The 26554-nt window shown below is 45.4% G+C and overlaps 2 protein-coding genes and 1 pseudogene across 4 annotated transcripts in view; 2 read left to right on the plus strand and 1 right to left on the minus strand.

Moving 5' to 3' along the window:
• The first annotated feature begins 4562 nt into the window (after positions 1 to 4562).
• On the plus strand, positions 4563 to 8938 carry CDKN1B (cyclin dependent kinase inhibitor 1B). The gene is made up of 3 exons (XM_032347380.1): positions 4563 to 5560; positions 6097 to 6226; positions 8328 to 8938. The coding sequence occupies exons 1-2, from the start codon at positions 5086 to 5088 to the stop codon at positions 6216 to 6218; spliced, it is 597 nt and encodes a 198-aa protein (XP_032203271.1). The 5' UTR covers positions 4563 to 5085; the 3' UTR covers positions 6219 to 6226; positions 8328 to 8938.
• Positions 8939 to 10985: 2047 nt separating this feature from the next.
• On the minus strand, positions 10986 to 13206 carry LOC116593301 (annotated as a pseudogene).
• Positions 13207 to 13256: 50 nt separating this feature from the next.
• Positions 13257 to 26554, plus strand: part of APOLD1 (apolipoprotein L domain containing 1) — a 50280-nt gene continuing 36982 nt past the window's right edge. For all 3 annotated transcript variants that reach the window (XM_032347368.1, XM_032347373.1, XM_032347375.1), the window contains exon 1: positions 13257 to 13578. The gene's annotated coding sequence lies outside the window, so the exon portion shown is untranslated. The remainder of the gene's footprint in view (positions 13579 to 26554) is intronic.

Below are 26554 nucleotides of genomic sequence, written 5' to 3' on the forward strand. Positions count from 1 at the left end.
ACACTGTCTCTCAAAGCCCAGGCTTCCCCTTGTTCAAGAGGCAAACCTGCACAGTGATCACGTTATTCACGTCACCAAAAGCTCCATGAGTTCCCATTGCTTACTGAGTAAAGATGGGGTTTTTGTTTGTTCGTTCGTTTTTTAGTATACAATCCATGGACTGCCAACTGTCTGATCCCATCCCCCAATGACCACTCTTACCAATACATCCTGAGAATCTTGATATTATTCTCCTTCTTCAAGATCGAAGACATACTCATATATCACTTCCTTGAAGGCTTCTTCCTCCTCCCTCCTTTGGAGTTCATCTTTGTAACCTGTTCTTGCAGGTGCCGCTTTCGACCTCTGCAATTTTTTGTGCACATGGTGGCCTCCCACACACCCTATGTATACTTCCTAAAGGCAGGGATCGTGACTTAAGTCATCCTTTTAAGCCCCATGCTGCTGAGAACAACTCTGTGGGGAATACCTCACATATGGTAAGAGCACATCATTCAGCTGCTTAAAACCTCCTAATGTCCCAGTGGCTTCCCATATCACTCAGTCCACGATAAAAACTCCAGAGAGGCAGGGCACCTGGGTGGCTCCGTAGGTTAAGCCTCTGTCTTCCGCTCAGGTCATGGTCCCAGAGTCCTGGGATAGAGCCCCACCTCCTGCTCTCTGCTCAGCAGGAAGCCTGCTTCTCCCTCACCTTGCTGCTCCCCCAGCTTTTACCAGTACCCCCCCACCCGTGTCAAAAAAATAAAAAACAAAAACCATACAAAAACAAACAACAACAACAACAAAAACCACACACACACACACACACACACACAAAACTCCACAGAGGCCTAGATGGTCTTGTGTGGTCTGAGTTCCTGCTATCACTCCTCTGGCTATTCCTGGAACACATCATACAAGATCTCACTTCAGAGGGTTTGCATTTGCTGTTCCCTTTATTGGGAGCCCTTTCCCCAGCTATCCACACAGCTTGATTTCTCAAGTCCTCAGGGTTTCTCCCCAGGGCCACTTCCTCGGTGAGGCCTTTCCCGGCCACTCTGGTCCCTTTAGGACCTCACGGCCCTCTCTTTTCCTTGCCCCTGCTCATTCTTTCCCTAGAGCACGTATCACTTCCTTACATAGTCTATCCTTCCCTCCTGTATTTTTGTGTTTATTTTGTCTCCCCTCCTCCTAGAACGTAAGTTTCATCCTCCTCTAAATCTGTTTACTGCTCTATCCGCAGCGCCTAAGATAATGCCTGATATATCCAAGGCGGGCAGTAAATATTTGTCGAAAGAGAAAAAGGATAAGCAAATTAGTAGAAGGTGCCTAATAAATATTTGTTCCACTGAATGAAAATGTCAGAAACAGTGGACTGTGAAATTTTCTCAAACTCTGAAAGTATGTGGGTTTCGGAGAACAGCGAAATTGAGCAAAAGCTGCCTCATTATAAACATCCTTGAGGAAGGATTAAAACTGGGTTACTTGTGGTGTGAGGGGCTGCTGGGCCAGGAAACTAGTACCTTCTCAGAAATACGGGGGATGGGGGTGCTGCAGGCCTTCCCCTCACTGAGAGGACCGCATCTGGGAGGCGGGCTCGCCCTACCTCCGCATTTGGACACTTAACCACCACACAGGTGTCTGAAGTTATTTTGGGGTCTGCCTCCCTCGGTGTGTGAAGGACACGGAAATCTGGGCTGGCTTACATGACACTGCTCCGTTCTAAGGAGAAAACTATCCGGAGTGAAAACGACTTGCAAAAACACCGCTCAGGACAAGATTCTGGGTCCTGGGGAAGCAGAGCCCATTTTAGAGCAGTGCGAGTGGAACTTTTTGCATTCTACCCAAGCTCCGCCTTCGTGCTGTTTTTCTGAGCGTTTCGCGGTGGCTTACTCATTCGCAGCCGAACGCTTTCCGCAAGAGGATGGCGCTCGGATGTGCACATTCCCTCTTCCCCTGCGGACTCTGTAGTATTTTTTTTTTTTTTTTTCCACGCTTCGTCGCTACTACAGCAGGCGCCTGCCTTCTCATTATTTACCCGCACCGATCTCCGGTGCCTGGACTGTAAACAAAACACTTTAGATCATAGCCCGGTCTGTGTAAGCACAGCCTTTCTGCAGGCGGCCCGTTGTCTTAAGGTGGCGTGACTGTGACTCGTTTACTTTTCAGGATTAACAAAGCAACAAAATGGTGCTTCTACATATTACTGGAAGAAAGATTCAGGGTGCGTAGGGGGTGGAAATACTGATTTTTTACTCTTATGGAAGATATTAATTCCATTAATAAAATCCAACTCTTGCGGTATGTTGTAATGGAATGGAATACCTCCATTTACATACATGTGGTACTTTATTCCTACATGTGAATTTATGCTTATATATATTATAGAATTCCTGTGTAGGCTAGCAATTAGGTAAAAATGTCAACAATGACCTACTTTCAGGAATAGGGTATAAATTATGGTATGGACGCCTATCCTAATTTTCTCATCCTTCTCCCCCCTTTTCCAGCCCAGTAAATTAAGTAGTGCATTCGACGTGGAAAAATAGAGGCAAGACCTCTCACTCAGGCTCTCACAGGATCAGACAAATATTTTGTTAAGCAGGTAGGAAGTCCTGACTTTGAAACAAGTTTGGGACACTGCCTCTCTTCTCTCACTGCTTTCTGGGTATCACCCTTGTCCTTTTGGAATCTGCATTTTAGTTGAACTAGTGCATAGTGATGGGAAAAGCCAGTGACAGCTGCATATAAATATCAGTGACCACAGGCCACATCAAGGAAACATCTGCAGGCAGCCCAGGGAATGAGCGGGAGCCATTTTGAATCACTTGTAAGAGAGGAGGACTTGCAGGCTACATAGAGCCCAGGCGAATGCAGACAAAACCTGAACCTTTAGGGAGCAAAGAAAGAGAAAATGAACCAGCCTGAGAGGAGACCTGCCTCTAGCCCCCGGTCTGCTATCAACTGGCTAGGCATCCCTGGACAGGAAACCTCTCCTGCTGTCAGTTTCCTCAGTGGTATAAAAGAGAGGGTTGAGCCCCAGTGTTGCCTGCTCTGACATCCTGGAGTGCTGAGATGAGCGAGGCAGGCCCCCACACAAGTGGAACACACAAACAATATGTGGTTAAGAAAACAAGTTAAAAATCAAACTCACCTGTGGCATAGATGCATTAAGAAAACATTGGTGCTGTGTACGATTACAACTGAGGGAGATTAGTTTCCAGTAAAATGTACTATGTCCCAAACCAAGACTGTATGTATGGGGGATGCCGTGGGGTGGAGGGAGACAGCAGAAGAGCCTTTGAGCTCGGCCTCGGATAGGACAGCCCCTCCGCCTACCGTTTTAAGTCCCACAACCCTGCTCAGAATCCTCCTGGTAGGTAATTTCTAGCTGCAAAGGGGAGCCGAGAAACGCCCAAGTAATAATATCAGACGTGAGGATATGGTTGTGGTGGGTTTTATGAATCATTTCATAATCTGGACTTTCAGATTACTTTCACCCTTCAACGATTTGTAGCCGTCTGTCTAAAGGCATTCCCTTGCATCTAAATTCTGTTCTGGGAGGGCAGGAGCAGTCAATCCGGTGGGAGAAAAAGGTGGAGGAGAGAAGGGGCTGTTGTATTTGGCGGTGGACTCAGGTAGAGACAACTGCTACAACCCCAGGAAAGAATCGAAAAATGAAGAGGAGACGGAGTTCCCACACGCAGCCCCTGTCAATGGCTTTAACTGTGCTCGGGAAGCCAGAACCTGCGTCAGGGGTGTAACCTCGCTTTTGAAACCTAAGTGTATCTGAGACCGCTACCAAGTTCACTAGGGACTTGGGAGACCAGCGGACTTCTTGATCTTGAAACCCTTACTTTTATTGAGGGAGACCTTGGGTTCAGAATACATTGAAAGTGCTGCGTCCAGGTTCGCCTCGGCTTCTTCCCCAAACCCCCCGTTTCCCTAGAAGAGCAGAGACTTCTAGATTCAGAGTGAGCTAACCGGGGCTCACCCCCAGCTGAGGCACCCAGGCGGGGGGGGCTCCTAGCCCCTCGGAGCAGGCTACCCTGCCTCCCTGCAGTGCCAGAAGTTAGGGCCCAGGGGCGAGAGCCCAGCTGGGGGGGGGGGGCAGAGCTTCCACAGCCTGCCTCGGCCGTCAGCGGCCCGCACCCCCCAGGCTCGGCGACCGCGGGGAAAACAGGATCGCCACCAAGGCGTAAACCGACCGCCAACCACCTTGGAGATCACGGGATCCTGCCCCTCCGTCCCCGACCCCCCCGGCGAGCAGCGGGCGCGCCAGGCAGCGCCGCGCGGGGACCTGAACCCGAGGCCCCGCCGCCCCCGCCCCTCCTGCCCCTCCCCGGCTTCCCGGCCGTTTGGCGAGTTTGTTTGTCTCGTTTTTAATTTCTCCGAGGCCAGCCGGAGCAGGTTTGCTGGCAGCGGCACACCTCCGGCAGTCACGCGACCAGCCAATCTCCGGGCGGCGCTGTCGGCGGCTGCGCGCGCGGGCGGGCGGGGAGGCGGCGCGGCCGCGCGGGGCCACCTTAAGGCCTCGCTCGCCAGCCTCGGCGGGGCGGCTCCCGGCGCCGCAACCAATGGATCTCCTCCTCTGTTTAAATAGACTTGCGGTGTCAATCATTTTCTTCTTCGTCAGCCTCCCTTCCACCGCCATATTGGGCAACTAAAAAAAGGGGGCTCGTCTTTTCGGGGTGTTTTTCTCCCCCTCCCCTGTCCCCACTGCCTCGCCGCTCCGCGACTCCGACGCCGGCAAGGTTTGGAGAGCCGCTCGGTTGGCGGGACCCGCGGGCTCGCCGCCGCCCGGGCTTGGACGGGCTTTGCCACCCCCTCCTCTCTCCACTCCCCTCCCCTCCCCGCCCTCGAGCTCGCCGGTACACTTGATCGGCGGCGGCTCTCGGCTGCCTGGCCGGGGCTTCCCCTCCCCCTCCCGCAGAGCCAGCGCGCCCCTGACGCTCGGGCAGTTACTTGTCCGTGTTTGTTTCTCTTGGCTCCGAGCGCGGTCGCAGGGCTTATAAGAGGGGTGCGGGCTGGGTCGGGGCGTTTTGTTTTGTTCAGTTTTGTTCTGCGAGCGCGCGCGCGAGGCGGTCGTGAAGACCCGGGAGGAAGATGTCAAACGTGCGGGTGTCTAACGGGAGCCCGAGCCTAGAGCGGATGGACGCCAGACAGGCGGAGTACCCCAAGCCCTCCGCCTGCAGAAACCTCTTCGGCCCGGTCAACCACGAAGAGCTGACCCGGGACTTGGAGAAGCACCGCAGAGACATGGAAGAGGCAAGCCAGCGCAAGTGGAATTTTGATTTCCAGAATCACAAGCCCCTGGAGGGCAAATACGAGTGGCAGGAGGTGGAGAAGGGCAGCTTGCCCGAGTTCTACTACAGACCCCCGCGGCCACCCAAAGGCGCCTGCAAGGTGCCGGCGCAGGAGAGCCAGGACGTCAGCGGGACCCGCCAGGCGGTACCTTTAATGGGGTCTCAGGCAAACTCAGAGGACACACACTTGGTAGACCAAAAGACTGACACGGCGGACAACCAGGCCGGCTTAGCGGAGCAGTGCACTGGGATAAGGAAGCGACCGGCCACAGACGGTAATGACCCTTCCCCAAACCGAACATGTCCGTCTGTCTGTCCGGCCGGGGCACCAGTTTGACCTGCTTGAGGGTCTTCACCTCCGCTTTTTTTCCCCCAGAGCATTCCGATTTAGCTTTCGGGGAGCGAACTGCCCTAATCTTAGGTTTTTATTAAATGCTGTCTGGCTGACCGCTTGTCTGGTGATGGTTTTTAAGTCAGGAGCCCCGGGGGATAGTATCTGACCATTTCTCCAACCGAGAACATCGCAGTGCCTCCCAGCTAGCCAGCGGTAGGTCTGTGACTACGCAGGGATGTTTATCAGCGGCCTCCCTCTTGGCAATGGAGAGAGAGCTTTGGGGCGTAGAATACACTTTCTGTTATGTGAAAACAACCTCATTTTGTGCCCTTAAAGGCCACTGGGCATGACGGATCCAGGATTGTGGGTGGAGGTGTGGGTTTTTCATCCTCTGACTATTGTGCCAACTTCTGTCAGCCATTGTTTTCCTAATAAAGGTTGTGTGTGTTCTTTTTTAAAACTCCCTCTTGCCCTTAGATTCCTCTCCTCAAAACAAAAGAGCCAACAGAACAGAAGAAAATGTCTCAGACGGTTCCCCGAACGGGGGTTCAGTGGAGCAGACGCCCAAGAAGCCGGGCCTCAGAAGACGTCAAACGTAAACTGTTCGGTGGGTTGATTGCTAGGAGCACGTAACTGACACCCCGAATTGGGTTTTCATACCCTGACATACCCGATCTTAGTGGTTGCTGGCACACTAGAGCTTGTGGGTTTTTGTATTGTTTATATTTTGGGAAGTCAAAAAGTAGGAATGGGGAAGGTTGGGAATCACTGGTGGGGATACTGTAATTTTTGCACAGTTTCTACATCCCGAGATCATTTTTCCTTGAAACACTGAATAACCAGAGCAGGTGTCCTAGCCAATTACTTGTGACCAAAGACGGATGAGTAGGAAGGTCCAGTCCCTCTGAATCCCACCAAAACTTGTTGGGAACAATAGGTTCTTTCCCCCATCTGAACAAGAACTGGGATATGCCTCAGTCCCCCTTCATGAGAATTCATTTCCCAGAGGTTCAAGTTGACTCAGTAACAGATTTTGAGGTATATGTGGGAAAATGGCAAGTGATTAAATTTTAAAATTTGAGGGAAAAGTTAGGTACAAATGGCTCATACCTGGTGAATTCCGTTAACAGTGTGAATAGAGAGGTATATTACATTCTTTTATCATTTTCACATACTACTACTTTCTGTTTGCTACAAATTTGGAGAACAGGAAATGAGCCCTGTGTATTAAAAAAAAAAAAAAAAAGGCGGGGGTGGGGGGCGGGGAACAAAATAAAATGGAAAAATCCTTAGGTCCATACAGAATTTTCTGATAACACTGAAGTTGCAAAGCAGAAGTTAACTTTGTTGGATTAAGCAGTCCAGGCACAAGTCAGAATATGTATACTAATTGTCTCATTGTGCTAAAACAGGATGATTGGGATATTTGTAGGGAAAACGGGTAATAGATAACAAGGGCCGCAAGGGTAGATCTACCTTAGGCAAGAGAAGTGGAGATTTTTTCCCATCTACTAAAGTGATCAATATGAATAGTTAATTTGAATATTTGAGCCCTTAACTTTCCACAGATTGGTTATCCATAATGATCAAAGTTTATATGTTAATAGTTTGAAACTTCATACCTTCGAGGACCATGACCTCTTCCCCAACCCCAAACACAGTCATAGCTTCGCACATAAAGAGATTTCAGTAGATGTTACTAATTTTTAAAATTCTCATTTATAAAAAGGTAAGAATAAAGAACATAGAGATTAAGGTGAGATTCTAGTTTGTTGTGTTTTTAGCTCATAATATCATATATATGATTTCTTCACACCTATCTGACATTTTTCAAAGCTTATACAAAACATCCCTGTAGAATCTCTATTTTATAGCTATATATGAAGTGGGAAAATGGGATTAAAAAATTTCCTGAAGCAGCCTTCAGCTTGGGATTGTGGTTTGTGACCTGTAGCCTAGCTCATCAGATGAGCCACAGTGAATCACACCTACTGAATTTTGATCTGACCCCCTTCTGACATACAGAGAGGCATTTGTTAGTAAATACTGCCAGTTCAGAGAATACTAGAAATAGTAATAAGAACTTGTTCAAAAGCATTCATGTGTGTATTTTGCATATGACCAAGAAACTAGAATGTTTAGAATTTTTCTTTGGCAAGCATTTTTAAGTTATAGGCCCAGGTGTTTTTTAAATTTAGAAGATCTGATACTGTTAAGTATTACAGTTTCTTAGTTTTCCTCTCCTTACCGTCTTTGACCCCAATTCTCTAGACCAGGGTTTCTCAACCTCTGCACTGTTGGCATTTTGGGCTGAATAATTCTTTGTTGTGGGACGCTGTCCTGTGCATTAGTAGAATGTTTGGCAGCAACCCTGGCCTTTCCCAACGGATGCCAGTAGCACCCTCCCCACCCCCAGTGTTAACAACCAAAAATGCCTCCAAACATTGCCAAATGTCTCTTGGGGGGCAAAAATGCCCACTAGTGAGACCCACCGCTCTATAAACAAGAATACATGACACAGAGGAGAGTAAAAAGCTAATGAAAGAAACATTGGATGGAGAGGACTACAGTCATGAACTTTTAGTACACACTTTTCTGTTCTGTCACTTAGGTATTTCACAATTAAGACAGTGACAAAATGATTCCTGTACTTCATTGGTAATGCTGTTCTAGTGCTGTTCTCCTAATTCTTTTTTTTTCTTTTGCAGAATTAAGAGCACGTTTCCTTGTTTATCAGATACATCACTGCTTGATGAAGCAAGGAAGATATAAATTAAAAATTTTTAATACATATCGCTGACTCCATGGAATGGACATCCTGTATAAGCACTGAAAAGCAACAACACAATAACACTAAAATTTTTAGGCACTCTTAAATGATCTGCCTCTAAAAGCATTGGATGTAGCATTGTGCAATTAGGTTTTTCCTTATTTGCTTCATTGTACTACCTGTGTATATAGTTTTTACCTTTTATGTAGCACATAAACTTTGGGGGAAGGGAGGGTGGGGTGGGGCTGCGGAATTGGCATGGGGGGACCTTATGAAGAGCTTGCTTCCATTTAGAGCAAGGAGTAAAATATTTGACTTGCATGGAGAGAAGCAGTTTTGGGAAGGGTTTGAATTGTTTAAAGATGTAATGTCTCTTTCAGTGAAAATTGATACTTCATTTAAAAAAAGCATCTGAATTTGAGCACCGGTTGCAAATAATGGCCAGTTATTTTTACATGAAGCTTTTTCTCATTTGGGAGCTCTGATGATTCCATATATACTGGCAAATGGCTTTTTTTTTTTTTTTTTTTAACAACAGCAAAAAAAAAAGATGAAACCTATTCTCAGTCATCCCTGCCCCCCCACCCAGTTCCTCTTAAAATTGGAATTTACCAGTTAATTATTCAGCAGTTAGGTAATCATTCCAGGTAATTCTGGGCAAAAATCGGGGGTATATGGAGGAGTTCTGAATGCTCAGAATTGACCGTCTAATTTTTATCAGGTTTGTTGAGAAATTTTCTTAATTTTTTTGGACTTTGGGCTATGTAGACATGGTCAAAATAATTCCAAATCCTTGGATATTTTTTAAAGATCTGCAACTTCACATAAGAAAAATAATGAAATAATTTTTAATTTAAAGCTTCTCATTCTATTTGTTAATCTGTCCAAAGGAAATGGTATTTTTAAAGAAAAGTGTGTAGAGAGAAAAGCACACGTGGAATTACTGAAATGGATACTACATCTTTAAACAGTATTTTTACATTGCCTGTCTATGTGTATGAAACAAACCATTTGAAGTGTACCTGTGTACATAACTCTGTAAAGACACTGAAAAATTATACTAACTTATTTATGTTAAAAAGAGATTTTTTTTTTAATCTAGACCATATACAAGCCAAAGTGGCATGTTTTGTGCATTTGTAAATGCTGTATTGAGTAGAATAGGTTTTTTCCCTTCTTATGTTAAATAATATGGCTATGCTTAAAAGGTTGCATACTGAGCCAAGTATAATTTTTTGTAATGTGTGAAAAAGATGCCAATTATTGTTAAACATGAAGCAATCAATAAATAAACCTTCCATAGCTATTCATTGAGTTTAACTGTAATGTGCTTTATTAAGCTTGAGGTATTTGACCTGGCATTCTAGTCTTACACAAATATAATGTGAAGTGGCAAATATCTTGATAATTTAGGCCCATGTCTGTGATGATGTTTATGTGGCTCTGAAAGTGGTAGTCACTATTTTCCACTATGTTCTGTACGATTGAGCAAAGCTTTAGACATGTGAAGTGGAAAAGCCACATTTTCATATAAGTAAGATTGTCAAATCTCTCATTAGTTCAAATATTTAGGTCTTAGAGGATATGTATCAGAACCCAAAATTTTTACGTAAGTGTAGGCTGGCTGATCACACATTTGCAGGACTGAAAATGAAAGTAACATGGTGACTTCTCTAAATTGTGTATTTACACATGGAATGTTGTGAGAAATGAGAGCAGTTGCTTAAACCATGTAGTGTACACCTCTTGCCCAAAGTATTAAGATACATATAGGTCTTCTAGAAATCGGCATGCATTCCACACTAATTTAAAACAGTTATTCTTCAAATTAAACTGGTCATGACAAACTCCTCAAAGTTGAACTTTCCTGGTGATAATCCACACAACCTAAAACTGGTTCATCTGAATACCACATCTGAAGGTTTGGGGCCCATATCCACATGGCAGAGATAGATATTTTTTTTTTATTTAAATAAAAAATTTAAACAAGGCCTTTTAAAGTCAAATTTACTAAAAACTGGTTTCCTGTTATTTCACATTCTCTTAAAAATGGAGCTAAGGTGTAAAAGTAAGTTATTTTTTCTAGGCATCTGCAGATGGTTAAATTGCAAAAATCTGAATTTGGGTTAAACTGTTACCCTCAAATACTTGCGTTTACATTTTCGCACCCCAAAAGGGACTCTAAACAAGATAGTTTGAGCTTATTTTGACCTGAAGTTGCTTAAAAAAAAAAAAAAAAAAAAAGGCGTGTGGAGGGGGGTAGGTCGTCTCTCTGCTGCTGCCGGGAAGGGGAAAGAAGGTCCTTTGGTGGCTGGACTACATCTTCCAAGTAGGTATTATTTTAATTAAAGGCTAAAGGTGTTTTTATGATTCTATTCAAAACACGCAGATGGGGTGTTTTTTCAGGAAGACACTGAGAAAGCAAGAAAACAATTCAAAACGGGGAGGAAGGAATGGAGAGTCAGGAAATAATGAAATAAAATTACTTTCTGAGCCAAAAAGCGTACTTCAAAAAGTCTCTGACAAAAGAAAAAATCCTCTTAATTGCTGCCTGTACCCCATTTTCCTTTCCTCAAAAGGCATCTTTAATGTGAATTTTTAGAGACTGCGTTTTAGGAGTTCTGGGCCAGGAAGAAGTGGATGCTTGCCGCGCCAGGCACGTTCACAGGAACGCAGCCCCCGAGTCACCGGGTCAATCCTTTCCACGTCTGTGTCAACTCTCCAAGTGCGTCCCCGATATTCGGAGCGTCCTCTCCCCGGCCCCTGACGGCAGGGCTCGCCGCGGGCGTCCCTATGAGGGGATGCGGCCGCGGGCGCCAGCCACCCACCACCCTGCTGCCCAGGCCCGTGCGTCGTCCTCTCTCCAAACTGCCCCCGAAGCCCCGCACCCTCCCGTCCCGGCAGCGGCGGGGTCCGGCGGCTGGCGCCCCGGGACGAAAAGCCCATCGAGTCTCACCGCTCGTCTGCCACTTGCAGCGCCCGCGCCGCCGGGGTCACTGCGCGCAGTTCCCGCGCCCCGGGCGCCCGCAGGCCGTGCAAGGCGGCTGCACCCGGGCCCACTCAGTGGCGCGGGGCGGTTTCTCACCAACTTTCCTCCCTCATCATCTCTCCTCCGGGCTAATAAAGAAGCGGAAGCCCCCCACTTCTTTCCACAGTCATACCCTCCACACCAGCACCTGGCCAATTCTAGAGCGGTGGGGGGATCTGAGCGACTGGGAGAACCTTTCCGAGTCAGTGGAGCATTCGGGGCAGCAGCCTGCTCCCACTCCCACCCTGGGCTCCAATGATCCGCAGCCCCGCGCATTTCGAAAGGCATCCCGGCTCGCGGGGGGCCAAGGAGGACCGCAGCGGCGCGCAGGAGGGGCCGAGCGCCACAGACGCTTGCTGGGTGGCTTTCCAACTTTGCAGCCGCTTTGCAAAGTCCACCCTCTCAACACGCATCCCCAGCTGTCCGGCGCGGAGGACTGGGGCAGGGAAGAAATGGGGAAATGTGGGGCCAGGGGCATGACTGCGGGACGTAGGGGACCGTGGAAATCCGCAGGACTGGAGCGGGACGCGCGGCCTTTCAGGCCACGGAGCGCCCACCGCCCCGGCCGCGCCTAACGACTTTTCCTGGCGGCCGGGAAACGCTGCCTTCGCCATGTCATCTTCATCATTGTGAGCGTAGACACTTGCTCTTCAGAAGGTTTTTTTGGGATTGAAAAGGTGTTTTAAATGCACGTCTAGGATCTCCAATCTGCTTTTCAGAGTGTGGATTTCTTTTTATTAATTTGCTATCTCTTTCACCTGAGCCACACCCAAAGCCCGCTCCCCTCCCTCCCCGCCAACATTAAGGTAAAAATCCTGCAGACGAACTTGGAGAGGGGGGGCAGGGAAGGAGGGCCCACTATCCCGCCAGATTCCCTCCGCCCACCCGGGGTCGGGGTGGGGGGAACCTCCCGGATCTCGGCTCGCGTGGGGGTGGGGTGGGGTGGGGTCAGCCTCAGTCGGACCCTGCAGAAGCGAAAGTGTAGTATTTGCACGGACGCCAAAGTCCCCGTGCGGCCGCCCGCGTCCCAGGTCTGTCTCGCGTGGGGACATACAGTAGGCAATTATTAGAAAGCGAAAATACAAAAAGAAATCGGTGCGTTTTGGGCGCGAAACGTCGACGCGCCTCAAAGGAACGCGAAGAAAAGGCAAGGAGAAGGGCGCGCGGCCGGGACGCGGGGCCGGGGGATTGCATCATTGCTGCTCCCCCTCCAGAAAATGGGCTCCGAACCGCGGCGACCATCATGGCGCTCGGGTCGGGCCGCGCTTCCCGCGCGCCTTCCCCGAGCGCTCGGGCCGCAGGCACTGAGCCCCAAACGAGCGTTTTGCAAACATCCCCCCCCACACACACCAACTCGGGCGCCTATCCCCCCACCCCCTCCTCCCTTTTGTGTGCCCATGTATGTGAGTGCGTGCGTCCGTCTGAGTGTGTGTAGGACTAGAGAACTCGAAGATTATTTTTTTTTCCTTTTTTTTTCCCTCCCTTGCTGGTGGTTGTAAACTTGATTGGCATTGGCTGCGCCCACTGACCCCTGCGCGGAGTCCACTGCAGATTTAAGGTGGATCCGAAAGACTGCGGCTTCAGGCGGAGTCCCGAGCTTTAGCTGGTTTGGGAGGAAAGGGAGGAAAGGGGAAGGGGGAAAAAAAAAAAAAAAGGTCCCAAACCGTGCGCCCGGCGCGTTTTCACGAATCCCCTGCGGTACCAGCCCCCGCGTCCCCCCTGCCCGGCGAGCTCTTCCTCCGCCCACCTCCCGCTCCTTCCCCATTGGCCGGCCGGTGCAGTTTGAATTTTTTCTTTTCTTTCTTTCTTTTTTTTTTTCGGGTGCTTGTTTTCTTGTAAAAAATGCAGTACCCCACCTCGTACTATGAAATCCACTGCGGCGGCCCAAGGTGGGGTGTTTTAGCTGGTTTGGGGGAGGCCGGGGCGGAGGCGGAGCATCTGTGCCAACATTTTGCCCCGAAGTGCCGTTGACATTGTGCAAGCGGGTAGGGGAGCGTGGGGCCGCGGTAAACAAACTGAGTAGCTTCGGCGGGGACAGAGATGTAGTATAAAACGTTAATGGATGTCCAGGGCGCACCGTTTCGCCGGCTGCTGGCCAGAGGTGCTAGGGAGTTGCTGACAGGAGCCCGGGAGAGGATGCACCTTCCCCTGCCTTGGAAAGGTAGACTTGGGGAGGGCTGGGGTTGGGGGTGAAGTTGGCCCAGTAAAGAATATCTGCTCACAAACAAAGGGGTGGGGTGGGGGGAGAAGAAAGAAAACAGGGAAGGTGTAAATATAGCTCAGGTCTATTACCTCAAGCGCTGCTCAGCTAGCATGCACCATAATTCAGGCAGTTGCTGTCATTTTTATTGGATTTTTAAAAAAGTTTTCTCTCTGATTTCGAGAGTGCTTTTGAGTAAGGACAAGTGTTAAAATTGAGGATAAAAACGATAGAGGGAATATGACTTTTAAAGTGACTTTGGTTTCTGGGTCTGGAAATTAATTCTTTTGATAAAGTCCTTTAAGGTTTAGGGTAGTGTTATTTTTACTGCAGGTCTAATAGAAATGATAGCCCTTACTAATTATAGTCCAATTATGTTTCACTTTGCTGTGAAAATTTCAGAAGTTTATAATAATTCAAAGTATTATTCAAATCACTCTATCTTCAGGTTAGTGAAGCTAGCACATATGCATACATTGTGGGGGTCTCTTATTCTTCTCGCACTATAGCTAACGATTTTAACCAGATGTCCCGCTCACCCTTCAGTCCAGCCTTCAGTCAACAGTTCTCAACTTCCCCAGTCATTTTTTTAGTTCTTAACTCTTTCAGTCCTTCCTAACCCAGCTAAGGCTTTACTTACTCAACCGAACTGAGCTCCTTGGACCACCATAAACCAAACTATCTGTGCCCTTAGAAAGGAATTTGTTTGAGTTAAGAAAGCCCCCAGATGGACTGGCTAGCCTCAGGAAGCAGTGAGTTCATCATTCCTAAAGTGTGAATCAGTTACTAATCGGGATGACCCCTTGATAGGGATATTGTAGACAAGACACATATATCAAGGGAGTGTGAGGACTAGTTACCTCCAAAGTCTGTTCTAGACCCTTGAGATACTGTATTTCCAATCTTGAACTTTATGGCTCTCCAGTAAATTAAGCAACTTTCCTTGGTCATTACCATCTTCTGAGTTGTACTGTCCAGTATGGTAGCCAGAAGCCATATGTGGCTGTTGAGCACTTGAATGTAGCTAGTCCAAATTGAGATGTGCTACAACTGTGAAAGACACACCAGGTTTTAAGAATCAGTAGGAAAAAGAGTGTTAAATATCTCATTAATAAGTTTCATATTCATTACATATTTAAAAAGTTATCATGTTTTTGATATATTGTATGAAATAAAAAATATTAAATTTCACCTGCTTCTTTTTACTTTTTTTAACATGGTTAAATGGACAACTTTAAGTTACCTTATGACTTAAGTTGCCTTATATGACTCCCATTTTATTTCTATTGGACATTGCTGTTCTAGACTGGCACCTGTGATACCTGAAGTACTATCTTTGAGAGTGGGGACTAGTAATACTGATGAGTAAGTAACTTCCAGCTGCCATCCGAATTTCCCAACTGAAAGTGAGGCCCAAACTGAGCCTCCGGAAACTTTAAAAAGAATTCTGCCAACACCTAACACCTACTGTTTCATCTTTAACACTTAGTATTGGGTTTGAGCCCAGACTGGAAATACGGTACAGATCTGTCTGATGAAATCAGACGTGATAACAGCTTTCCACATTATGTAAATAGAGAGACTAAGGAGTCCAATATGCTAGGAATGAGTCTGGAAAACAATTTAGACCCCAAAGTGTCTACAGGTAACTTTTCACTACCACTCTGCAGTGGACTGGAAGGCAGGGACAGATGGAGCAGTGTTCTCACTCTGTGGATATATCTCTAATGGAAGACTTCAACAAATGAAAAGGTGCATCATATTCTTGGGATAGAAATATTCAACATGATAAAGATGACAATTAAATCTATACTTTTACACTAAATACTGGTAAGTTCTGATTATCCTATTCCATTCTATTGTTCTCTCAGTTTATGCACTCAGGACTATGTTCTTTTAATTACTGAAAATTTAGAATTATGTCATAATGTTTAGTAGCACTAATCCTCCATACCCAACCAGTCCTTTTCGTTTTTTCAGAATTTTCCTGGATGTTTTTGCTTGGCTGTTTTCCCATTTGGACTTAAATGAATTTCTCTAGTTTGAAATCTATTTATTTTTTTCTTTCTTTCTTTCTTCTTCTTCTTCTTTTTTTTTTTTTTTAAGAGATATCACAAGTAGAGAGAGGCAGGCAGAGAGAGAGAGAGGAGGAAGCAGGCTCCTCGATGAGCAGAGAGCCTGATGTGGGACTCGATCCCAGGATCCCAGGATCATGACCTGAGCCGAAGGCAGAGACTTTAACCCACTGAGCCACCCAGGCGCGCCTGAAATCTATTTCTTATAGGCATCTAAAAAAATGGAGTGGGATCCTTATCGCATATTTTACACCAGGATCAATTCCTGGAGGATTAGAGTGAAGTGTAAAAAAATGAAATTATAGACATACCAGAAGAAAGTTCAGAGGATTTAAAAAAAACCTAATCTGAGAGTTGGGAAGGTCTTTCTAGATATGAAACAAAGCAGAGTCTATTGAATATAATATTGTTAAATTCAATGACAAAAATGAAAAAGTTTCCGTATGGCGAAAGGTATCAGCAAAGTCAGAGGCAATGACATAGGGGTGATAGTTGCACAACAGTGTGATATACCTCATGCCACTAAGTTGTACATTTAAAAAATGTTTAAAATGGTAAATTATATGTGTTAAACCATAATAAAAAAATAGATACCTACATGCATGCATACTTACATACATTCATACTTACATACATACACACACACACTACTGGAAAAATTTTAAAGTTGTCCATGTTCTGCCTGAAAGAATCTCACACACAGTGTTGTGGGTCCCATCCTTTGTGAGACACTGGTTGCATTTCAGGCTCGAGTCAAGAGTACTTGTGTTTGATTCCTGGTCACCTAATTCATTGCCTATAAGAGCTTTTGCAAGTTACTTCACCTTTTAAAGCTCCTATTTCTTTGGCTTTATAGTGAGGATGCCTTTAGCTCTCTCATTGGGTTATTAACCTATTCAGTGGGATATTGTATTGTGGTACTTAGCACAGTACCTGTTATATAATAGATATTAATCATTATATATATTTATAAACAATATAACATCCCGTTCATATTTTGGATTCTCGAGTAAGCAACCACAATCAGCACTATATTAACCCCGTAAATATGTTTCTCGATTTTAATTACTGCTGTTATTACCCTTAAGAAGAACAATATTTTGGGGGTATTTAATAAACAATATAGTGCAAAAAAATGGTTAAAATGGTAAATCGTATGTTAAGTATAATTAATAATTATACTTAATAATGATTTCATTACAATTTATTATTTATTATTACAATAATAATGATTTTTTAAAAATATTTTATTTATTTTTTTGAGAGAGAGAGAGAGAGCACACGCGCAGGGGGCGTGGCAGAGGGAGAGGGAGAGGGCGAAGCTGGCTCCCCGCTCCACAAGGGGCTCGATTCCAGGACCCTGAGATCATGACCTGTGCCGAAGGTATACAGTTAACTGACTGAGCCACCCAGGCACCCCTATTTAACACTATTTTTTTTAAAGGTTTTATTTATTTATTTGACAGAGATCACTAATAGGCAGAGAGGTGGGGGAGGGGGTAGGAGGGTTGGGGGGAGCAGGCTCCCTGCTGAGCAGAGAGCCCCATGCAGCCTAAATCCCAAGACTCTGAGATCATGACCTGAGCCAAAGGCAGAGGCTTAACCCACTGAGCCACCCAGGTGCCCTATTTAACACAATTTTATTTAAAAACCTAAATAAAGCATTTGTTGAGTTTAGGGCCATTTCTAATTATCTCAGAAAGGATCTGGTATAGATTTGTTTGTGGTACCAAATCAGTAACACACACCCTCCAAACAAACAGAATGGCAAACTGGGAAAACTGTCCACAACCCATATACTGGAAGGCTAATTTCCCTGATAATTATAGAATTTCTATAAATCAATGAAAAAAAGCAAACCAACAGGAAAATAAGCAAAGGATATGAATGCAGTTTTCAGAAAAGGAAATACAAAGGCTCTTAAAACATGAAAACAAGGTCAACTGTAGTTTAAAACTATGGGAATATAAATTGTATACAGAACACATAAGTCAAGTTCAAATACTGTCACAATTAGCATCACTCAGATACAAAGTTGGCCGTTATCTTTTCTTGGCAGTTTAACCTTTCCTTCTCTCCTTTCTATCCAAGGCTGAGTGATCGCGTCCCTGCCCCGGGCTTCACTGGTGACCAGAGAAGCAGAGTTTGCATGTGTGGAAGCCATGACCACCTTTCACATTCAGTGTCAGATTCCTGTCATCCAAACCGGCTAGTCTTCGGCGTAGGGTCACCTTTTTTTGCCCACGGAAGTCCTCTGAATCAGCCTCTTAAAGTGAGTCCGGCCACTTTCCTTGACACATCTCATTCATTCCCAGTTTTAATTCCTGTATGTTGGCTGATAATCTGAGCCTCTCCCAAATCACCGCCTTCGCCAGGGGCTTCCTTCAAGTTCTCTATTCTCTTAAAAGCTTCAGGCGGAATTTAGTATATGATAAGCACAAAATACTAGATCAGTAGAGACTGTATGATGGAATAAATGGCTTTAGGTGGCAGGATTATAGACAGCCTCGTGGGAAAATGTGAAATCTCTCCTACAAAAACAGACACACATTGCATTTTACCTTGTAGACTGTGGGTTTCCTTTTTAATAATTCCTCTTCTACAAATTTACTCTTGGGAAATAATCAGATGTATAACTGAAGATATATTGACCATATATTGATCTTTATGAAGGTATATATTTGATTATAAAAAGGAACAAAGGAGTAAACAAATAACAACTCCTTAGACGTGGGAATATGGGATTGATTATTCAAATCAACTGTAGTATATCCAAGAATGACACAGATTGCAGCCATTAAAACACTCTGGGTTCCTTTATATATTCGTAGGAAAAGTCAATAATATTAAAATAGGCACAGAACAATGTTTATGGTATGACTCCATTTTGGTCCAAAAAATTTTATTTATTTATTTACTTACTTTAAAAAAATATTTTATTTATTTATTTGACAGAGAGGGAGAGAGAGAACGAGCAAGAGAAGCAGGAGAGGGAGAAGCAGTCTCCCCGCTGAACAAGAAGCCCCTTGTGGGGCTCAATCCCAGTATCCTGGGATCCGACCAGAGCAGAAGGCAGACACTTAACTGACTGAGCCACCCAGGCAGCCTCCCCTTATAAAAAACTTTTAATAAGAAACAACTGCAAAGGTAATTCAAATTTGAAAAAAATTTATCCTTAGAGTTATGGAATGCAGAATAAGTTTCTCTTCGTGTCTCTCGTTCTCCTTTTCTCAGACATCGGCAGAGAACAAGCATTTCTATAATTCATTTCCCTTCTATTTGTCTGTCTGTTTAGTTTCAGATATCATTAAATCTATATATGAATTATGAGGAGTGCGTTTTGAGGCATATGCTTCCAGAGCACGTAAATGAGGTGTAAATAGCATTCCCATTAACTCAGGAATATCTTAACAAGCCCTGAAAAATTTTTGTGTGCCCTATTCCATCTTTTTGGCACAAGGGATACTATGGGTAACATTATCCCAAACCTCACATTCCTTGATCTTTGGCATTTGGCACACCCAGAGCTCCTGCCCAGAATTCAACAGATTAGCTCCCTGTCTTAGGTTTATTACTTAGGACGTGGTGCTGGGGGGATTGTTTTAAATTTCTTGTTAGCAGACCAGTCTTGAGCTGTGACTCTCCATGGGACTGACTTGGGGCAAATCTTAGAGTCTCCGAATACCAGGTGTGGGAGATCATGGCATCCAGGGTCCATTTTATAGATGAAAATATTCTAATCCTTGACTTCCTGTAAAGTGGAGAAGTTAAGATGATTTATAGGTTCCTTCTGGCTTATGATTCCGTGATTTCTGTTTCCTACTCAGAATCATGTAGTCCATCCACGTGGATCGGGTTATTTTCCAGGGAGGCCAGATTCTTGATTTTTGGCTGAAAACCGCATATTCACAAGAGTCAAAGGAAGATGATCATACAATAGTGTAGACGGAACAGTGAACGTTTATTATCTTACTGGAAAAAAGCCCGTGATAACTTTGTGGTTGCTCAGTGGTGCTAAACACTGCTTCATTGTTGCGTGCAGACTCGTCCAGCCCCTGCTACTGACCAGGCTCTGTGTCTTCAGGGAGACAAACAGGAGTATTGCCCTCTTCAGACTGTTGGAGGAGATGGACAGGGAATCGCAGCCATACTTATTAAATGGAATTTGCTCTAGTGTTCCAAAGGGATCTCAGAGCTTCTGTTTTATGCTCCAGCAGTTTGGGCTCCCTACAAAGGTGTTCAGCTGGGGTAGCAAAGCAGGGGCTGAAATCATAACTCTTTCCTCAAGTCTGCCTGTGTTGGCCAAAGAGAAACAAGCCATTAAAAACCCAGCTCTCCGCGTGGGGCCTTCTGTAGTTTGCTGAAAGTCCCCTGTGTCCTAATGGCTGCCCTGTAGGATGCCCTAAGAGTTTGACATGGTGTACCTAACCTAGCCATGGTGGTGAGGATATCTCTCCTAAGGAAATGACTTTCAGCTGAGACCTGGAGACTATGGGAGGAAGGGGAGAGTGACCCAGGCAGAGAGGTCCAAGGCCCCAAGCCGGGGAAGGACTTTGAGGAAGTGGAAGAAGGCGCTTATGGCTGGGATGCCGTGAACCAGGACAGCGGGAATGCGAACTCTGGTGAAGTTGTGGTGAGGTCTAGACATGATGGGATTCTGGACCTGACGTTAAGAGCAACAGGAAAGCCATTTCTTTCTAAGACATTACTTAAGCGACTGACTTGTGCAGGTTCAATTAAACTTGATTATTATCCTCCTTTAATCTAATTCTAGTCAAAGCCCTTAGTCTTTTTTTTTTTTAATTAAGATTTTGTTTATTTATTTGACAGACAGAGATCACAAGTAGGCAGAGAGGCAGGCAGAGAGAGAGGGGGGAAGCATGCTCCTGCTGAGCAGAGAGCCAGATGCAGGGCTCAGTCCCAGGACCCTGAGATCATGACCTGAGCCAAAGGCAGAGGCGTAACCCACTGAGCCACCCAGGTGCCCCAAAGCTCTTAGTCTTGATCAGGATCATTTCCACTGGATGTGGGCTGAGGCTGGCACCTTTATGTTTCTTTGCAATGCTGTTCAACACACACAACAGAAAACATGTTTTCAAACTCTGGTTTCAGTAAACGAAGGGGATGTGAAGTCTTTGGACCATCAGGGCAGATACTGGCCACAACCGATACATTGCTGGCTCGGTGGGGGACACACACCCCCCACCCCCACCCCCACCCCACCCCCCTACCCCCGCTGCGCCCTGCAAATCCCACCTCCTGGTGTCCTCTGTTGAGTGATAGAAGCTGAAGGTGTGCATCTTACCCACCACTTGGGCTCCCCCAGCTGCCAGTTCAGCTTGCCTTCTCTCTTCTCTGACATGATGAGCCAGTGGCCTGTCGTTTTAGGGGTGCGCCCCTGGTGTGCCCTTTGCAAGAACAGTGGGTGTGAATCCTCAGCCTAGGGGTGAACACCGAATCATTTTTTCTTCAAATAGCTCAACATTTTTTTTGCCTTCCATTTTTACTGGGCGACTGGCTGGAATGTTTACAAATAGTTTGACCAAAGGATTCACCATTTATTTGCTTTTGGAAGGAGACTTCAGAGGAGCGATGAGAAAAACGAGCAAACCACAGAGTTCTATTTTTTTGTTTTTGTTTTTGTTTTTTAAAAAACAAACCCTTAAGATAGGAAAAGAGAGACCTCTGCTGGCCAAACTGAGATAACGCCCTGCCCTTGGTCCGTGACTCCAGGAGAAGCTGTCCCTCCCGTAGGAGCAGGTGTTGGCACTTTAACGGCTCCCTGTTCATTTCCTCAGCCATCAGTTCAGGGGCTTTGGGAGCAAATCTAAGTGACCTGTACTTCCCAGCTCGGTCCCGATTACTTCTGTTCCAGTCTCTAGGAAGAGTGTCAGTCTTTTCATATTTCTCAAAAACAAAGCTCTAAACAGTAGCTCCAGGGAAACCCCAGGCCTGAAACAGCTCCCACATCTTCTCTTTGTTTTCTTTCTCTTTCCTGCCCTTCGCCTCCCCGCCTCCCCTCTGACAGGGAAACAAAATCAAACACATCTTCCCTCAAAATCGGGAGATGGTGCTGATGGAAAGGGAGAGGGAGGAATTAACCACTTATCTGTATTCTGTCCTCCACTGAATATGGCAGCCGGGGGCCCAGGATTGGGGTTACACACCTGAGGGACTCCGTCAGTGGGAGACCCACTGCTCCTCTGGAGAACACAGAGGGTGGTTATGTGGGAGGAGGGGGAGGGGTCTCCCTGAGCCCTTTGGTTTGTCTGCAGTGAGGACCATGAGGACCAGGAGGAGTGCCCATGGCCCAAGTGCTTTACATAACTTAATTCTGTTTCCTGCTTTGCCTCTTTCTCTACAATCTTAAAACCATCTTTCTCCAGAAAAAAAAAAAATTAAAAATAGGTCAGCAATTTAGAACAAAGCCTGCATAAAAATTATAGCTACGTGTGTGCTTGCTATTTTATTAGTGTTTTTTTTTTTTTTTTTTTTTTTTGGTCTCTGGACTAAGCTGCACCCAGCCCTCATATGAGAAGAGGCTTTCCCTGGGCTCCGTGCTGTCTCCATCCAAGAAAACACCTTGGGGCTGTGGTGAAGAGCTGCAGAGGGGCCTCCTGGTTCTGGTTTCCACACGATGGTTCCACGTCCTGTCTCCCTGTGTCTAACCTGCTCTCACTCATTCTCCTAGGTTTCACCAACCTTTTCTGCATCTGCTAAAACAGGAGCCAATAGTACCAAGTGATGGTCACTTTATGGCTGGCAAAGGACCTTAAATCATCTAGCCCAAGCCTCTCTTTTGAGACAACTGAAGCCCCGAGAGGTTGTCAACTGCCTAAAGTTACCCACCTTGTGGCTTGCTGAGGCAGGACGGAAACCCAGAGGCCCTGGATTCTGGAGGAGACACTTCCTTTAGGACACCCATGCTGAACTTGCACAGATGTCCGTTGTGCACAGATGGTTCGTACTTTTACTTTCTGCTCTTTCTCCCTGGTTGCCTGTCCATCACCCCCTCTTCTAAGGCCTCCACTCCTTCATACTGCACACAGACAACCATGGGCCAATTACTGTATCCACCAGCCAGCCCTGGGTGGCTTTCCTTTCCTCCCCACACTTACCTCTTCTGCTTGCACCTGGTTAGTGCGGTAACAAATCCCTTGACTCACACCTTTACCGAGCAAGGCTCCCAGACCTCGTACCCTTCTCCGAAATGCCTATTGATATTGGCATTCCTGGGCTGCTAGGTCGTCTTGAGTGTTTTTCATGTATGCATTCAGTTTGTGTATGTTGGAAGTTGCCTTATCCTTATTTTAACCCTCTTTGATTCCTCAGCATAGTACAGTGCCTTGGTCTGGAAACACAGTCCCTTAACCCAGCAGAGTAAATCTCTGTAACTCTGAGAAGGCCAAGTATGGTGGAAAGCCAATTATATAGCTGTTTTAAAGCAGGGCGTCCTTTTCTGACTTTCAGATGATACTGTATAGTTTCTAATATGGTGCCCTGGGTATCCTGTTAACATTTGCTAGTTTTGTAGATGCCAAATCATCCAACCACAGAACTTCTTCATTCATGGACCTGGCAGTTATTGAAGGAGTGCCCGAAAGTATGATGCATTGCATTAGGCCCCTCAAGGCATTTGAAAAAAAAGTTTGACATCTGCCAGTCTGTCCCCTTCTGGCTGCCTAGAAGGTGGATAAGGTGGATGCAACCTGAGGAGGCATCCTTTGTTTCTGAGGATAGAAGGTGCATTGTAGAGCACAAAGATCCAGGAACTATAGGGGGTGCCTTAACAGCTCAGCACTGCTTATCTCCAGAATTCCTTTAAAGAAAAGAAAAATACACTTTTATCTTGTTTAAGCCACTATTATTTCTGGTCTCTGTTACTAGCTGCCAAATGCAAATCTTAACTGATAGAGAGAAGTTCTTGAGGATTTTTGAGCAGGGGACTGATTCTGATTGGTAGCTATGCAAGAGATAGATTCCTGGCTGGGGGGCCAGGGTGGGGAGGTGTTCCGGGCCATACAGAGATAAAGTGGGCCTGGCAGGTGGATACGGATAGTGGGGTGAGGCTTTGAATGAGGAGAATACACACATCTTGCAGGGGGTCATTGATTTTGGTTCTTTTCCCCCAGGATACCTCTGCTAAACTCCTGTTATATAGTGGCTACTTAAATATGTACTTCCTGAGTGATTTGCATTGTGCTATTGTCAGGTGGCCTGAAAGCTAGGGAGATTGAGAAGATGGGCATTCTTTGTGTCTTAAAAAGGAGCAGGCAAAAGCTGGCACAGGAAAAGCGTATCAGTGTTACAGACAAATGAAGTTACTATGTTTGCTGAACTCCTGCAGGCATTTCCAAGGAAAGGAACTTTTGTTACATGGGACTGTCTAATCAAGATACATTTGAAATGTATCCTCTCCTGGAGAGCAACTGTAAATAATATTTTAAAAATGTATCTTGGGGTAACTTGCAGGGTAAAGATACATTTTATGTGCTAAAAAACTTCTAAAAGGGGAAAAAAATCTACTTTATTAACTTTCTTTCAGCTTCCCATCTTCCTAGTGCACTTTTCCTCTTGAGGTTGGGCGGGTAATTTCATACCTCTTAGATTAGAAGACATTTCATTCTTGTTTAAATAGGTTTAACTAGGCTAAAAACATATGAGAGTGGAGCTGTGATCTAGCATAATATTCCTGTGAACTAGCTGTGCTAACCTAATATCGCGGTCTCTCTGTTTCCTTAAAAATTTGTTGACAATTACAAAGTTCTTCCAAGCCTGGCTCAAACAGGTAGTTGGAAACCTACTACAAATACCAAGGTCCCTTAAGGCATCGGCCTTCAGCCTTTCTCTCCTTGCGCATAGAAAGGCAGATGTGCCCAGTATTGCCTGAAAATTTTTGCTCATTAATTATGTCTCCCCACTCTTGACCTCATTTGGAAAAAAATACGTTTGACTGCAAGCCATTGGGGGTGCCTGGGTGGCTCAGTTGGTTAAGTGTCCCACTTTTGATCTCAGCTCTGGTCTTGATCTCAGGGTCATGAGTTCTAGCCCTGCACTGGTCTCCGTGCTGGGTGTGGAGCCTCTTAAAACAAAAAAATGCAAGCAACTGAATATTAGGTGTACCTGGACTACCTGTTGCAAACTTCCATACTTTTTTATCAGCTCAATTTTAATAGCATATATGACTGTCCCTCGTTTATAGTGGGAAGAAACAGGAAAAAAATGATTCCAAATACTGGGTTTTGATTTACACCTCCCTGAAGTGCCTGGGTTGAATCCCCAGTAGTCTGATAAGCAGATGTTCTCTCCTTACAGTTAAAGAGATAATAACATGAACCAACATTCCTGGAGCACTGTGTGCCGAGTCACATATCTACATTATTTCTTTTAATCCTGATGAAAAATTCTGAGCAACAGCTGTCTCGACGAGGAAACTGAGCCTTGGAGCTATTGTTCACAGTCACATTAAGCTGCTGAACCAGGGCCCAAATTTAGGTCTCGCTGACTCTTCACGTGGGTTTAGAGGGCGTTCTGTTATTCTTGTAAATAATCTCAACGAGAACAGGGCCAACTGGCTCAGGGTGACACTCGATTCCAAATCATTCTCTTTTAGTTTTTGCCAGATTGGAAGACTGTCTGGTGATTAAATATTTCTGGCCAGCAATATCTTGCCATTTATGGAAAAATGATACCCCCTAATCTTTAATAATTGTTTCATTAAGAACAAAAACAATGTGCCTGCTAAGCTTTGGAATGACTGCAGGAAAATCTCAGTACTTCTTGTACCTTCCTCTCTGTGTCTCCAGGGGCAAGATGGAAAGAAGAGTATCGCTTAGCAAAGTTTCTTTAGGAAGAAGACAAACAGAGGATGCTACTGAGCTATGATTAGTAGATAACTTTCTGTGGCAGGCTACAACCAGCATGGGACACTTTAAGGTCTGGAAACCCCTTCTTAAGGGAGAAGACCATTTTATGTTCCCATAAGCTTGGAGAGCCTAAAGGAAGGAGTTTTTTAAAAATACGAGCTTGTCTCAGAACTTCCTTTTGCTTTTTAGTTGCATAGAGAGTCTGGTGTTTCCAAGGCCGCCTTGTAGGTTAGGGAAGAAAACCCAGTCCTCTCTTTGCCAAACTTGTTCATGTTAGCTCTCCTACCTCCTACTTCATTGGCCTGGGAAGGGGGGACCCGGCTTGCTTTTGGGGAGATGTAGCAAGGTAAGAGCCAAGTGATGTTTGCTAATTTTTTTTTAAATTTAATTTTATTTTTTCAGCATTCCAAGATTCATTGTTTATGCACCACACCCAGTGCTCCATGCAATATGTGTCCTCCTTAACACCCACCACCTGGCTCACCCATCCCCCTACCCTGCTTATTTGTTTATTTAGTGAGGGGGTCTCACTAAAGAAGTCATTTCTTTTGTGTGCCTGAAGAGTTCCTCAGGACATTTTTCTCATTTATCTGGGTTTCAGATGCTATGTTGAAGGTAATTTTGAGAGAAGAGTTCAGGCTTAGGTCTTCTTTTCAACCTGGCAGGCCCTGGAGACACTAGTTGCTTCTTGGGTGGGACTACACCCACAGCTAGGGGAGCAGTGGGGTGGGTGGGCAGAGACAGAGTGGGTTACTTGAAATCTAAGGCAGTCCTGTTTGCAACAATGTAGATGGAATTAGAGGGTATTAGGTTGAGTGAAATAAGTCAATCAGAGAAAGACAATTATCATATGATCTCATTGATATGAGGAATTTGAGAAACAAGACAGAGGATTATAGGGGAAGAAAAGGGAAAATGAAACAAGATGAAACCAGAGAAGGAGACAAACCACAAGAGACTCTTAATCTCAGGAAACCAACTAAGGGTTGCTAGAGG

Source organism: Mustela erminea, chromosome 6 (genome assembly GCF_009829155.1).
Source record: "Mustela erminea isolate mMusErm1 chromosome 6, mMusErm1.Pri, whole genome shotgun sequence".
NCBI lineage: Eukaryota > Metazoa > Chordata > Mammalia > Carnivora > Mustelidae > Mustela > Mustela erminea.